The 12,950-nt window shown below is 39.8% G+C and overlaps 3 protein-coding genes across 5 annotated transcripts; 2 read left to right on the top strand and 1 right to left on the bottom strand.

Annotated features, from left to right (window-relative positions):
* Positions 1-3,768: 3,768 nt before the first annotated feature.
* LOC106352967 (transcription factor bHLH121) lies at positions 3,769-5,780 on the top strand. Of its 2 annotated transcripts, none has more exons than XM_013792622.3 (5): positions 3,769-3,956; positions 4,427-4,535; positions 4,619-4,746; positions 4,925-5,374; positions 5,458-5,780. In XM_013792622.3, the coding sequence occupies exons 2-5, from the start codon at positions 4,439-4,441 to the stop codon at positions 5,626-5,628; spliced, it is 846 nt and encodes a 281-aa protein (XP_013648076.1). In that variant the 5' UTR covers positions 3,769-3,956; positions 4,427-4,438; the 3' UTR covers positions 5,629-5,780. The 2 variants fall into 2 exon arrangements, with proteins under 2 accessions (XP_013648076.1, XP_048600461.1); XM_048744504.1 differs by having other exon boundaries at positions 3,811-3,956; positions 4,434-4,535.
* Positions 5,781-6,466: 686 nt separating this feature from the next.
* Positions 6,467-10,560, top strand: LOC106352965 (AP-5 complex subunit beta-1-like). The gene is made up of 3 exons (XM_013792618.3): positions 6,467-7,980; positions 8,387-8,826; positions 8,898-10,560. Exons 1-3 carry the CDS (start codon positions 6,598-6,600, stop codon positions 10,381-10,383), a joined length of 3,309 nt encoding a protein of 1,102 aa, XP_013648072.2. The 5' UTR covers positions 6,467-6,597; the 3' UTR covers positions 10,384-10,560.
* Positions 10,355-12,515, bottom strand: LOC106352966 (putative F-box protein At3g20030). Of its 2 annotated transcripts, XM_013792621.3 has the most exons (2): positions 11,896-12,515; positions 10,355-11,778 (listed from the first exon to the last, which is right to left on the bottom strand). In XM_013792621.3, the coding sequence occupies exons 1-2, from the start codon at positions 12,327-12,329 to the stop codon at positions 11,055-11,057; spliced, it is 1,158 nt and encodes a 385-aa protein (XP_013648075.2). In that variant the 5' UTR covers positions 12,330-12,515; the 3' UTR covers positions 10,355-11,054. The 2 variants fall into 2 exon arrangements, with proteins under 2 accessions (XP_013648075.2, XP_022556711.2); XM_022700990.2 differs by having other exon boundaries at positions 10,355-12,510.
* Positions 12,516-12,950: the final 435 nt, after the last annotated feature.

The raw sequence follows: 12,950 nt of genomic DNA, 5'->3' as shown, positions 1-12,950 counted from the left end.
AGAGTGACAATATCACATATCCCGGCTTGTAATGCACCTGTAAGATTAGACGTCCAAGATGGACAGTGTCAAGTGGCTACAGAGTCTAAGCAACGTCTAAAACGTGGCAGACCAATTGGTTCCAAAGACAAACAGCCTCGGAAATCCAAGAAAGGTGCTGGATCCGAGAGCATCAAGGAAACCGTCCAGGACATAGATGGACCGGTCGAGCCGACCATGACAGTCGAGCCAAATGTACCGGCCACACCCGATGATCCGGTCGTTCCTCCAAGTGAGGTCCGGGACGCTGGACTTCACGGGACACCAGAGCCGGACAACCAAGAGATCTCTATAGACCATGTAATGTCTGGAAAACAATGGAACAGAAAAGATATCAACGTTGATGATTTATTTGCATACAAAGTAGCACTTGAGATCATGGATAAAGATGAGGATCTAGAACCCACGTCCATACAAGAATGCATGCTAAGATCAGATTGGATCAAATGGAAACAAGCTATAAACGTGGAGTTAGAATCATTGAGAAAGAGAGGCGTTTTTGGCCCTATAATCTTGACACCCAGAGATGTCAAACCAGTGGGATACAAATGGGTCTTTGTAAGGAAGAGAAACGAGAAAGGAGAAGTAGTGAGATACAAAGCACGGCTTGTAGCACAAGGATTCTCGCAAAGACCTGGAATAGACTATGAGGAAACTTATTCCCCTGTGGTGGATGCGACTACATTGAGATATCTAATCAGTCTGGCCGTGAAAGAAAACATTGATTTGCGCCTAATGGATGTAGTGACCGCATATCTGTACGGACCACTGGACAATGAGATACATATGAGAGTTCCAGAGGGCATTGAGCTCAAAGATAAGAAAGGTTCTCGAGAACAACATTGCATTAAGCTAAACAAAGCTTTATACGGTTTAAAGCAGTCAGGTCGGATGTGGTATAACCGGCTATCCGAGTACCTAACCAAAGAAGGTTATAAGAACGATCCAATTAGTCCATGTATATTCATAAAGAAATTCGACAGCAAGGGCTTTGTTATAATGTCTGTCTATGTGGACGACCTGAACATAATAGGAACCTCTGGAGAGATTTCCCAAACCGTCGAGTGTCTAAAGAAAGAATTCGAAATGAAAGACTTAGGGAAAACTAAGTTCTGTTTGGGATTACAGTTTGAGTATAAAGCAAATGGCATCCTTGTGCATCAGGAAACTTATACAGAGAAAATACTCAAGCAATTCAATATGGACCAGGCACACTCTTTGCCGTGTCCTATGGTCGTAAGGTCCTTAGACCTTGAGAAGGATCCATTCGGACCAAAGAAACCGGACGAGGAAACACTCGGATCGGAAGTGCCCTACTTAAGTGCCATTGGGGCCTTAATGTACTTAGCTAGTCATACTAGACCGGACATAAGCTTTGCCGTAAGCTTACTATCCAGATTTGGTTCATGTCCGACTTTAAGGCATTGGAACGGAGTGAAACATCTGTTCAGATATCTGCAAGGAACAAAAGATCTTGGTTTGTTCTATACCAACCGACCAGGAGAGAACATGGTCGGATATGCAGATGCTGGGTACTTATCTGACCCACACCAGGCTAGATCTCAAACAGGATATGTGTTTACACATAGTGGAGCCGCAATATGCTGGCGTTCAACAAAGCAATCCTTAGTTGCTACATCATCCAATCACGCCGAGATCATAGCCATGTATGAGGCAAGCCGTGAGCTTGTTTGGTTGAGGAACATGACCGGCCATGTCTTAAAAGAGAGTGGTCTGTCCGCGAGACAAGAGAAGGAGGAGCCAATGATCATCTACGAGGACAATGCGGCGTGCATTGCTCAGCTCAAGGAAGGATACATCAAAGGAGACAGGACCAAGCACATCCTGCCCAAGTTCTTTTTCACCCACGACTTGCAGAAGGCAAAGGAGGTTCAAGTAGTCCAAGTCCGATCCAGCGACAACTCAGCCGATCTTTTCACCAAGTCTCTGGCAACTTCAATGTTCAGAAAGCTGGTTCATCAGATAGGGATGCGCCGCCTGAAGGATCTGCAGTGATGCCTTCATCAGGGGGAGTGTCATGCGTTGTACTCTTTTTCCTGTCTACGGTTTCCATTTTTTCCCACCTTGGGTTTTTGGTTTTCCTAGAGAGGTTTTAACGAGGCAACATCGTGCATGATACGAGCCCATATGGTTCTAGCATCCAAGGGGGAGTGTTATGAACAATGTGGATTGCTAGGAACCAAATGGCCAATCCGTGGCCCATAGAGAGAGAAAGAGTCGGCGGCCCAAAGGGGAGAGAGAGTCGGCCGCCCCTTGTCTAGATAATGTTTCCATTTATCTTTCATGTTTATCTTTAGGAGGTTTTCCTTTTCACTCTAGGATTATGATTTGGATACTTTCCTTTTCTCTATCCCTTTGTATCCCCTATATAAGGGAACACTTTGATTCAGAAATAATACACATAGAACACACAAATTTCATCTCTTGTCATCATACTTATAGTCATCTATAGGCAGTGCCGGCCTTGAAAATATATAGACCGGAAGCAAGTAAAAAAAATAAGGCCCATTCATAAGTTGTTTGTAAATGATACATATATTAAAATGTATATGTATGAAGAAAATAGCACTACTGTCAATCGAACTCGTCATCTTGCGTTCCAAAATAACTATGTTTGCCACTAGACTAGGTAAGAATCCTTGTAAATCATTGGCCGGAATATATCTTTAAAAAGTGGAGGCCGGAAGCTTGAGCTTCCTCCGCTTCCGGTCAGGGCCGCTACTGTCTATAGGAAATAATATGGATCTTTGCTGGCGAAATTGAAATTATTAAATGTCATTGCAAAAAAAAAAAAAAAAAAGATGTCAAGTAGTAGAGATGTCAAATGGGCGGGTTGGGCGGGTTTGGGTGTGTCCGAATGGGTTTCATTTTTTTGCTGGACATTTTTGGTCGAAGCCCAAATAGAACCATGTCCAAATGAGACCATAACCAAATAAGACCATGATTTGTTGGGCTATCCATGGACGGCCCATACGCCCATTTAATGTAAACAACATAATTTCAGTTTTAAAAATTTAAAGATTATTAAGTTTTCAATTTTAAAGATGTCACATACTTAAACTTTAAGTTTTAAACTTCATGTTTCAAAGTTATAAAAAATTCAAGATAAGTTTAAAAAATTCGTAATTTCGTCTGACTTGCGGAAACAGAAACAGTCGCCAGACTCGCCACCAACTTCGTTATGAACACAAATCACCGATCTATTTAACACATAAACCATAACACAATATTAGTAGATGATACGAATCAGTAGCTAATAGTGAAAACCCATAACACAAATCACGAAAAATCAAATCTTAAGAGATGATGAAATCAGAAGTTGGTGAAGAATCGAAAAAAAATTGAAGAAGAACGAAGACGAGGAAGAAGAATCGAACACGAAGAGGAAGAATCGAAGACGAGGACTCGAAGAGGAAAAATCGAAGACGATGATTCGAAGAGGAAAAATCAAACACGAAGAAAAAACACAAGAGTTAGACGGGAAGAAAAAAAAAGGTGATTTGTGTTTTCTCCCAATTTTTTAAACCCTAGACATTTAAGTTTATTGGGCCGCCCATTGTCCAAGTGGTTAAGCCCAATATTGTCCATGAATATAATTGGGTTCACCCATCTGGACAAATTTTAATTATGGTTTAATATGGGTCTTTCCATTTTGGACCATATCGATTTGGACACGGGACACCCATTTATAGCCCGCCCATTTGACATCTCTATCAAGTAGTATGAAATAAAGAAAAATGTGGAATAATTGGAAAAAGGGGGATAATGGCATAATGCTCTTGTGAGCAGAGAGCGGGGGGCTAGCACGAACGAACAACAAGAATCTTTCTTCGTCGAACCTTGTCTTTGTCTTCATCTCAATCGGATCTGTCCGTTGCCGTCGATTCTCCCCGCCGGTGAGTCTGTTCTATCTCTGCCCCCAATAGATCGTCTTCAATTGACATCGTCCTCCTTAGGGTTTCGATCACCTCTAGCTAAGCTAGGTGCATCTTCAATCAAAGTAATTAATTCGAATCTAAGATGGGTTTTGCTCGTTTGAACTTAGCTTAAGTGTAACAAGTTCTAGGGAGAAATCTAAGATGGACTAGTTACAGATTCCTTTCTTCAAACAAAGTTTTTGATTTTTTTTTATAGATGCTAGTTAGTTATATACCAAATCCGGTTTTGAAAGATTGTGGCTTTCACAAGACTAAGAATCTCCTAGCAACCGGTTCGTATGAACAATCTGTAAATGTAGGATACTTAGTTTACAAGTCAGAGAATCAGTTTGAAGTCTTGTGCTTACCCCTAAGACTCACTTGTTGTGAGCCACCAATCAGATAGCGTTGTCTGCAAATTTATGTTGTGAGTTTATCATGTCTTGTAGTTTTCAGAGGTCATGGACGTTTCAGCTAGAAAGTCTCAGAAAGCAGGCCGTGAGAAGTTGAGGAGGGAGAAACTGAATGAGCATTTTGTTGAACTTGGAAATGTGCTCGGTAAACGATTTCCATGTGGAATTTAACATCTCTTACATGATTTTCATTAACATCCTCCTCACATACCCTTTTTCTGTTTGCAGATCCAGACAGACCCAAGAATGACAAAGCTACTATTCTCACTGATACTCTTCAGTTGCTGAAAGAGCTCACTTCAGAAGTCAACAAACTCAAATCTGAGTACACCGCTTTGACAGATGAGTCTCGCGAGGTTCATTTCCTTATCCATTACTCACCTGTATATATATAGATACGTAATTGTGTTCTGTCTTTTATGATAAAAATGCAAACTCTTAAGGCTACCTAACTTCTTCTAGGACTTGTTTTTTTTTTAATCAATGGCAAAAATCTACTGGTGCTTGCTTGTATAACAATGGTTCTTTCTGTAGCTGACACAGGAGAAAAACGACCTGAGAGAAGAAAAGACATCGCTCAAGTCAGATATTGAGAATCTCAATCTCCAATACCAGCAGAGATTAAGGTCGATGTCTCCATGGGGAGCTGCAATGGATCACACTGTCATGATGGCTCCACCACCATCATTTCCATATCCAATGCCTATGGCTATGCCTCCCGGGTCAATCCCAATGCATCATCCACCAATGCCATCTTACACTTACTTTGGCAACCAGAATCCTAGCATGATGCCAGCGCCTTACATGCCCTATATGCCTCCTAATACCGTCGTTGAGCAACAATCCGTGCACATACCACAGAACACTCGTTCCAGGGAACCTAGAGCAAAAGTTTCAAGAGAGAGCAGGTCCGATAAAGCAGAGGACTCTAATGACGTTGCAACACAGCTCGAGTTAAAGACTCCTGGATCTACTTCTGACAAGGTGAGACAAAGATTGAAAAATTAACTTGTGATCAGTCAGAAGCTAGACATCTGTTATTTATTAGAAAAATTGTGTGTTTGTAGGATACATCACAAAGGCCAGAGAAGAGCAAGAGATGTAAGAGAAACAGCAACAACAACAACTCTGTCGAAGAAAGCTCTCATTCTAGCAAGTGTTCATCTTCTCCGAGCGTCCGAGACAACACTTCTTCCAGTAGCGTAGCTGGTGGCCTAAAACCTGATGATGCAAAATGAATATCGAAACGTTTCGATGAGTATATGATGCGAGCACAAAAACGGGCTCGCTGTCCGAAACATCGTTTGATGCTTAGTTCCACAAACACTGCTGATTTGTAATCTCGTCTGATGTTTATAATTATATAAGTTTAATAAGGTTTATATTCGAATTAGGTCAGATTACGTTAATATCACTAAAATAGTATCATTAAAAACATCATTCATTAGGAAGTGTTATTCAATCAGTGATTTAAAATCAAAAATTTTAAGATAGTTTTAGTTGGTTTATTCAAAAATCTCAGCAATATTTTTTGGATTTGATCAGTTTTTATTCATTAGTTTCTACCTCAAATTGTTTGTAATCAATTCAAAAAGACAAACCATTTTAAAATTTTATAAAGTTGAGTAATACTAGACTTAAAATAAATTTATGAAAAGAATAATGGAAATAAATCATTCATCTCTCCAGATTTTAAATAAAATTTATGAATATCATACCTGATAACAATAGATTTTTTTTCTTTTTTTTTTTTTAACACTAAAGACCCTTTCCACAAGCTCTGCCCTTGATTGGAAAAAATTCCCTCCGATTTGGATTGTATTGGGGTCAATAACGATAGATTTTAAAATAGAAATTAGAACCACCATTCACATAACGGTAGATTATGTTATTGAATAGATAATAACACTATAAAAAGTTAAATTATCTTGACAGATAATGAATTTTATATAAAAAAATATATTTTAAAATAAAATAAATAACTTAAATAGTATATATTGTCAAGAAAATGATTTACATTTAAATTGAAATAAAATAAAGAAAAAAATGAATAAATAAAGTAAATAATGAGTCAGCATCTGTGAATTGTTCTGTTTCACGGAGTGGTACTTGTTGCCGGCGACAAGACTCAAGAGGCTGTCTTATCGTCTCAAATGTCTTCCTTTTAAACTTCTCCACAGATTCAAAATCCTATCTTCGATCGGAGCATGACGACTCCGGCAAGACCTCTCTCCGTCCACGACTGGGACGTCCTCATCGAAGATTTCCAAGACTCCGGCGCTCCTCGCGACTGGTTCACCTCCGTCTTCTCCATCGACTCTCTACCCGACCTCGCTCTCTCCTCCCTCCTCAAAAAGGAGTTCCCTTTGCCATCGAAGCTCTCAATCCTCGTCTTCCTCGACGAATTCTCCGAGACTCTCTTCGACAGACGCGGCGACGACACCTTCGATCGCCTCGTCGACGCTCTCCGCGCGATCGTGCAGTCTCCCACGGACGGATCGAACGGGTTAAAGGAGCAGGCTTTGATCTCCTTCACGTCGGTGCTCGTGGCGGTTGGTTCTTTCTCCGTGCGCCACGTGGAAGCCGTCGTTGACTTGCTGCTCGCGCTTGTGAATCGCCCTAACCACGGGTTTGATAGACAGGCACGTGCCGTCGCGTGCGAGTGCTTACGTCAGCTCGAGAGAGCGTTTCCGGGGTTGTTGTCTGATGTCGCTGGGCATCTTTGGTCGCTGTGCCAAGCGGAGAGAACACACGCCGTGCAAGCTTACCTTCTCTTGTTCACCACCGTTGTTTACAATGTCGTTAATCAGAAGCTGAAGGTTTCGCTTCTTAGTACTTCTGTGCCTTTGGTTCCTTTCAATGCTCCTCCGCATCTGGGTCAGAGTCAGGGGTTGGGGCCAGATCAGAAGGAGCTGAGACGGACGCTGGCGTTTATGTTGGAGTCTCCGTATCTGTTCACGTCTTGTGCTATGATGGAGTTTATGGGGATGGTGGTCCCCCTTGCGTCTGCATTGGAGTTACAAGCTTCTATGCTGAAAGTTCAGTTCCTGGGGATGATTTATTCGTTTGATCCGATGCTGTGTCATGTTGTCTTGCTTATGTATACTCAGTTCCCTGATGCGTTCGAGGGACAAGAGAAAGATATCATGAGACGTCTCATGCTTCTCTCCAAGGAGACTCAGATCTATCTTGCTTTCCGCTTGCTTGCGCTTCACTGGTTGATGGGTTTGTTTAATAAGGTGATGTTGAGTGGGGAGGTTGGGAAGAGGAAGTCTGTCCTCGAGATGGGTCGAAAGTTTCATCCTGCGGTATTTGATCCGCTCGCTTTAAAGGCGTTGAAGCTTGATCTGCTGGTACAGTGCTATCTCGGTTTGAGTGGAGGTGGTGATAACGGAAAATCTGCAGGGGAGTTGTTGCAGGAATGTTTGGTCTCTGTTTCGGATTTCAAATGGTTGCCTCCTTGGAGCTCAGAAACTGGTGTAGCGTTCCGTACTTTGCACAAGTTTCTGATAAGTGCTTCTACGCATTCTGACTCTGACCCTTCCACCACTAGAAGCCTTATGGAGTCTAGCCTCTTCCAAAACTTGCAGGTCTGTTGCTATCTTGCTTGATGATGGTTCACTTTGATTATTTTTCTGAGAAAGGAACATAACTTGTTTAGCTTTTTTTAAGATGTATACTTCATCCGTTTCATTTTGAAATGTCGTCTTAGATTTGTGCATAAAGATTAAGAAAACATTTGATTTTGTATATTTTCTAAATAAAAACATCAATACCTATATACCTAACCATATTTCAACCAATAAGAACATAAACATGAGAATATCGTTAACAAATTTTACATTGAAATTTTAAAACAACAGTTATTTTGTAACGAAAATTTTATTCTACAACAACGACCATAGGAAAATAACATTAATAATTAATAATGTATCTGCTGAGCTTCATGAACATTTACTCTTCCTTTGTTTTGATTATCTTCTATACTTGATTCAGGGGTTGCTGGTGGACATGACTTCACAGTTTCAAATCTTGGTCCCTGTTGTTGTGTCTTTTATTGACCGGTTGATAAACTGTCGAAAGCATCAGTGGTTAGGAGAGCGGTTTCTCCAGACAATAGATGAGAAGCTGCTTCCCAAACTCGAGAAAAGCTGTTTATTAACAGCTTACTTCCCGCTTCTCCATCGGATTGCGGAGAACGATACAATACCTCCTTCTAGATTGATAGTGCTGCTCACCAAGTTTGTCCTTACACTTGTTGATAAGCGCGGGTATGATGTGGGGCTGAAACTGTGGGATCAAGGGACTGAAGTTCTTGGGATTTGTCGAACGCTCTTGAGTCACCATAAGAGCTCTAGATTGTTTCTTGGACTCTCTCGCCTTCTTTCTCTCATGTGTCTCTATTTCCCTGATCTAGATGTTAGAGACAACGCTAGGTAATGACCATATGTCACACTAAACGAATCATTATTGCATTAGCTGAACCTCTTAAGTTTATGAATTACAGGATATATCTGAGGATGCTGGTATGTATACCAGGAAGGAGGTTAAAGAACATATTGAAGCCTGCAGATACTGTCTCTCCATCAACTCATTCATCTGCGTTTTTCACTGTTCAGAGTCCTCGTTTCCGTCATGATCCCAACAAATCTTGGAATCTTTCATCATATATTCATCTTGAACGTGTCAATTCCCTACTAGTGAAACAGTCATGGTCTCTGTCTCTACCATCTCTAGGCGTTGGAAACGAAGGGTATAGCATTATAGAAAGCAAAGTTCAGGTTGATGAAGTTGAGCCGGAGAGCAGTCAAGAGCTCCTCCGGCCTTTGCCGGATTCTCGAAGGATAGAATCAGGAAAGCCCACGTTAAGGGTGATGGATGCAAAGATAGCTGAGATTCTCGAAAGGTTGAGGAGATACTTCTCGGTGGTTCCTGATCTCAGACACATGCCTGGAATCAAGGTGAGGATAAACTGTACTTTGAGATTGGATGCTGAACCGTATAGCAGCATATGGGGTAGTCAAACTCAGAGTCCTGAGTTGGATAAAGTGGACTCATCACCTCCTGCGTTATTCGCCACCGTGGTTAAATTCTCATCTTCAGCACCTTATGGCTCTATTCCATCTTGCCGCATACCTTTCCTTCTAGGTGAGACTCAATGGGACAAGAATGTACAAGGCTCATTGGACATAGTCTTGTTAGGAGACGCGCCGAAAGAGGAGGAGAAAGATGGCTTGGGAGGAGGAGCATCTGTAACGGTTGAACTTGAACCTAGAGAACCAACACCTGGTTTGGTTGAGGTTTCAATGGAAGCAAATGCAGAGAGTGGTCAGATGATTCAGGGGAAACTCGAGAGTGTCCCTGTGGGGATCGAAGACATGTTCCTCAAAGCTCTTGCCCCACTCGATGAACCTGAAGATACAATACCAAACTACTACTCAGATCTATTCAGTGCTTTGTGGGAAGTGTGCGGTTCATCATCAAGCACGGCACACGAAACATTTGCACTAAAAGGAGGCAAAACCGCCGCAGCAATCAGCGGGACTCGGTCGGTGAAGCTTCTTGAAGTCCCTGCAGAAACTGTTATACAAACCAGCGAGCTTCACTTAGCCCCCTTTGTGGTGGCTATCACCGGAGAACAGCTTGTGAACATTGTAAGAGAAGGAGGAATCATCGAGAACGTTGTGTGGCAGGACGAGGAAGAAGGAGGAGGTCAGGGTACTGCTTCTTCTTCCTCGATGGGGGCAACAGGATCTAACCGAGACCCTCTACGTCTTACATACATAGGATATGGAGACGATCAAGAGGTTCCGATGAGTAGGAGTAGAGGGAAGTTGGGAAAGATAAAGATGCTGATGTTTTTGCCGCCGAGATATCATCTGCTGTTTGAAATGGAAGTTGGTGAAGGGTCGACATTGGTGCATATAAGAACAGATTATTGGCCTTGCTTAGCTTATGTTGATGATTACTTAGAAGCTTTGTTCTTGCTTTAGGAGAGTTTTTTTTCTTTCTTAACTCTCTTTTCAATTCTTTTTGTGCTCATCTACATAAAATGTTGTCTAAATGAACCCAAACACACAGACAAAACCATAAGTGTGTTGGTTTGTATTGATAAATTTATTTTTATCGGAAGAAAATAAGTAAAGTGGTGAATTAACTTTTCTTGTACATAGGTTTTTTTCCTCTGAAATGATTCTAAAGTTAGATGTATCTTCAACTTCAATTTGTACCATCTTGTGAGTCTATTCCTTTTGCCTCTTGCAATTTTGTTGATACTACAAAAGAAATGTTTATAATAGAACAAATTAATTTTATTTTCTTCTTTTCTAGAAAGAATGTCTAATAATTCTAGTGATAACATGATTCATTAGAAGAACTTTCTAAAACCATGATGCTCCTTGCATTTGGTTTTCTCATTGGGAGAATGCACTATGCTACAGAGAATGCTACTATATGCTTTCTATGGTTTCATTTATCTGCTGAAACTGAAGATAAAGAGCAAAATAAAACAATCAAATTTCTGATCAGCTAAAACCAAAAACGAGAAATAACACAATACAATCAGTCTTGTCCAAAAGACATTGCAAAAAAAAAAAAAACGAATGAAAAGAGATGATAGAAAGAAAAGAGTGATGACCTCTCTTCTTTTGCTTCTCTTTGCTTATTAATTGTTGTCTCCTGCAAATTGGTGGCTGATTTGCACTAAACTTGGAACATAAGAAGAAGAGCACACAAGTGGACAGTATTCTCCAAAGTTGAGTGGGCTTGGGTCACTCACACCTTCTCCAAGACCCACCTTTTGAAAATATCCATTCTCTCCAATGATGTAAGCTGTGTCGTTGCAGGTAATTTCAGATGATCCATTCTCTCCAATGAGGTCTTCATGATCTGAGTCGTAGTAGGTCATTTGATCAGAACTGTCTAAATGAAAAACTACAGCGATTTTCTTCTCCTCTTCAATAAAGAAACTCGCACCATCATGCTGAAACTGTAAATCAAAACCTGTGAATGGTTCCAAGTCAATTCTTAAAAAGGGGATCCACGACAATGCATTAGGCTCCTCAATCTTAGTTGTCACCCAAATCTCCACCTCGGCCATATCACAACACTGATATAGAGCTGCGAGTTTCTCGTCTCTAAGAGAAGACAAAGTCCCAGTATCTCCAGTATAGAGGTTAAACGGTAGAGGCAGAGGTGGTCCGAAACTCTCTATTGTGAAATCAAAACAGATTAAAAATTTATGAGGCTCTGGTGTGTATTCTTCTTCTGTTACTACTCTTAATTTTTCTGTGGCGAAAAAATAAGCATTTCCTTTAAGAGACACGCCGCGTTGAAAAAACGTAGTGTCATAGTCCGGAGTGATATTAAGAACCCTCCATGAATCAGAGCTGAAATCATAAATTTCGTATGTAAAAACATTGTTTCCTATGTTATCATCCAAGAACCTCAAGATTTTATGTTTACGGTTCTTCTTCTTGTCATATCCGAGAGCATAGCTGTCTAACCTGTCGTAGTTATTTCTTGGTCGTTGGATCCACCTGATTTGTCCCAAATAGGGATTCCAGACCACGAGGCTAGTTCTGTCCACCTCCTCCTTGTCCTTGGTGACGCATAACAATAAGCCATCGCAATGGAAGACTTTAGTTACATCGACTTGATTAAGTAGTGAATCCCCGATGATCTCCTTTATAGATGGATCCACAAATTCTTCTTCGTCGAGTATTCCATGAAGATAGAATTTGATCAAACAAAGCTTATAATTCTTCACCATGAACCCTAGAAACTGATGCCTCTTTTCTTCTAGGTAAAGCCAAATCCGATTTTTGCATAAACGGTTCAATAGTTTGCAAGTGGATCTCACCGCTCCTATACTAGTTATGGGAACCCTATAGACTATCTTCTCTACTAAATCCAACGAAAGATCTGAGATAGTCGTCATTGTTAGTGTTTCTTCAGAGAGAAATTAGATTTTGTAAGAAAAAAAAAGTTTAGATTTTCTAAATTACCGACACTATATATATATATATATGTTAAGGTCATGAGCCTCAATAAAAAGAAAAGAACTATTTTCCTTTTCCGATGGGTTTCAGGTTTAGATTTGATATAATACCTTCCTTAAGTTGTCTTTTTAATATAATTTTTTTTCATAATCCCAAAACTAACCTTTGATTAATCAAATTAAACACATTAAACACAATTTTAAAGTTTTTTAAAATTCAAAAAGTTAATAGAAAGAAAAAAACAGTTTTAAAAACATTAAAATTTCAAGTTTAGTTTATTTATTTATTAAAAGTTTAATAAAGCTAAAAAGTTTACAAGCGTTTTAAACTCTTTATAAAAATAAAAATTTGTAAAACATTTTTTATAAAATTCATTTAACGTTTTTATAAAATTTTTTTTATAAAGTTTTATTTTTATTTTTATAATATTTTTCTTAAACTTTTATTAAAAACGTTTTACAAAGTCTTATTTTTATTAAAAACGTTTATAAAGTTTTTCTAGCAAACATTTTAAAAATGTTAAAATTAAAAAGTTTAATTTTTTAAGTTAATTAATTAAT

The sequence above is a fragment of the Brassica napus genome, chromosome C1, assembly GCF_020379485.1.
Source record: "Brassica napus cultivar Da-Ae chromosome C1, Da-Ae, whole genome shotgun sequence".
In the NCBI taxonomy this organism is placed as follows: Eukaryota; Viridiplantae; Streptophyta; class Magnoliopsida; order Brassicales; family Brassicaceae; genus Brassica; species Brassica napus.
Note: the sequence above shows the minus strand (reverse complement) of the source record. Positions and strands in the feature narration are given on the sequence as shown.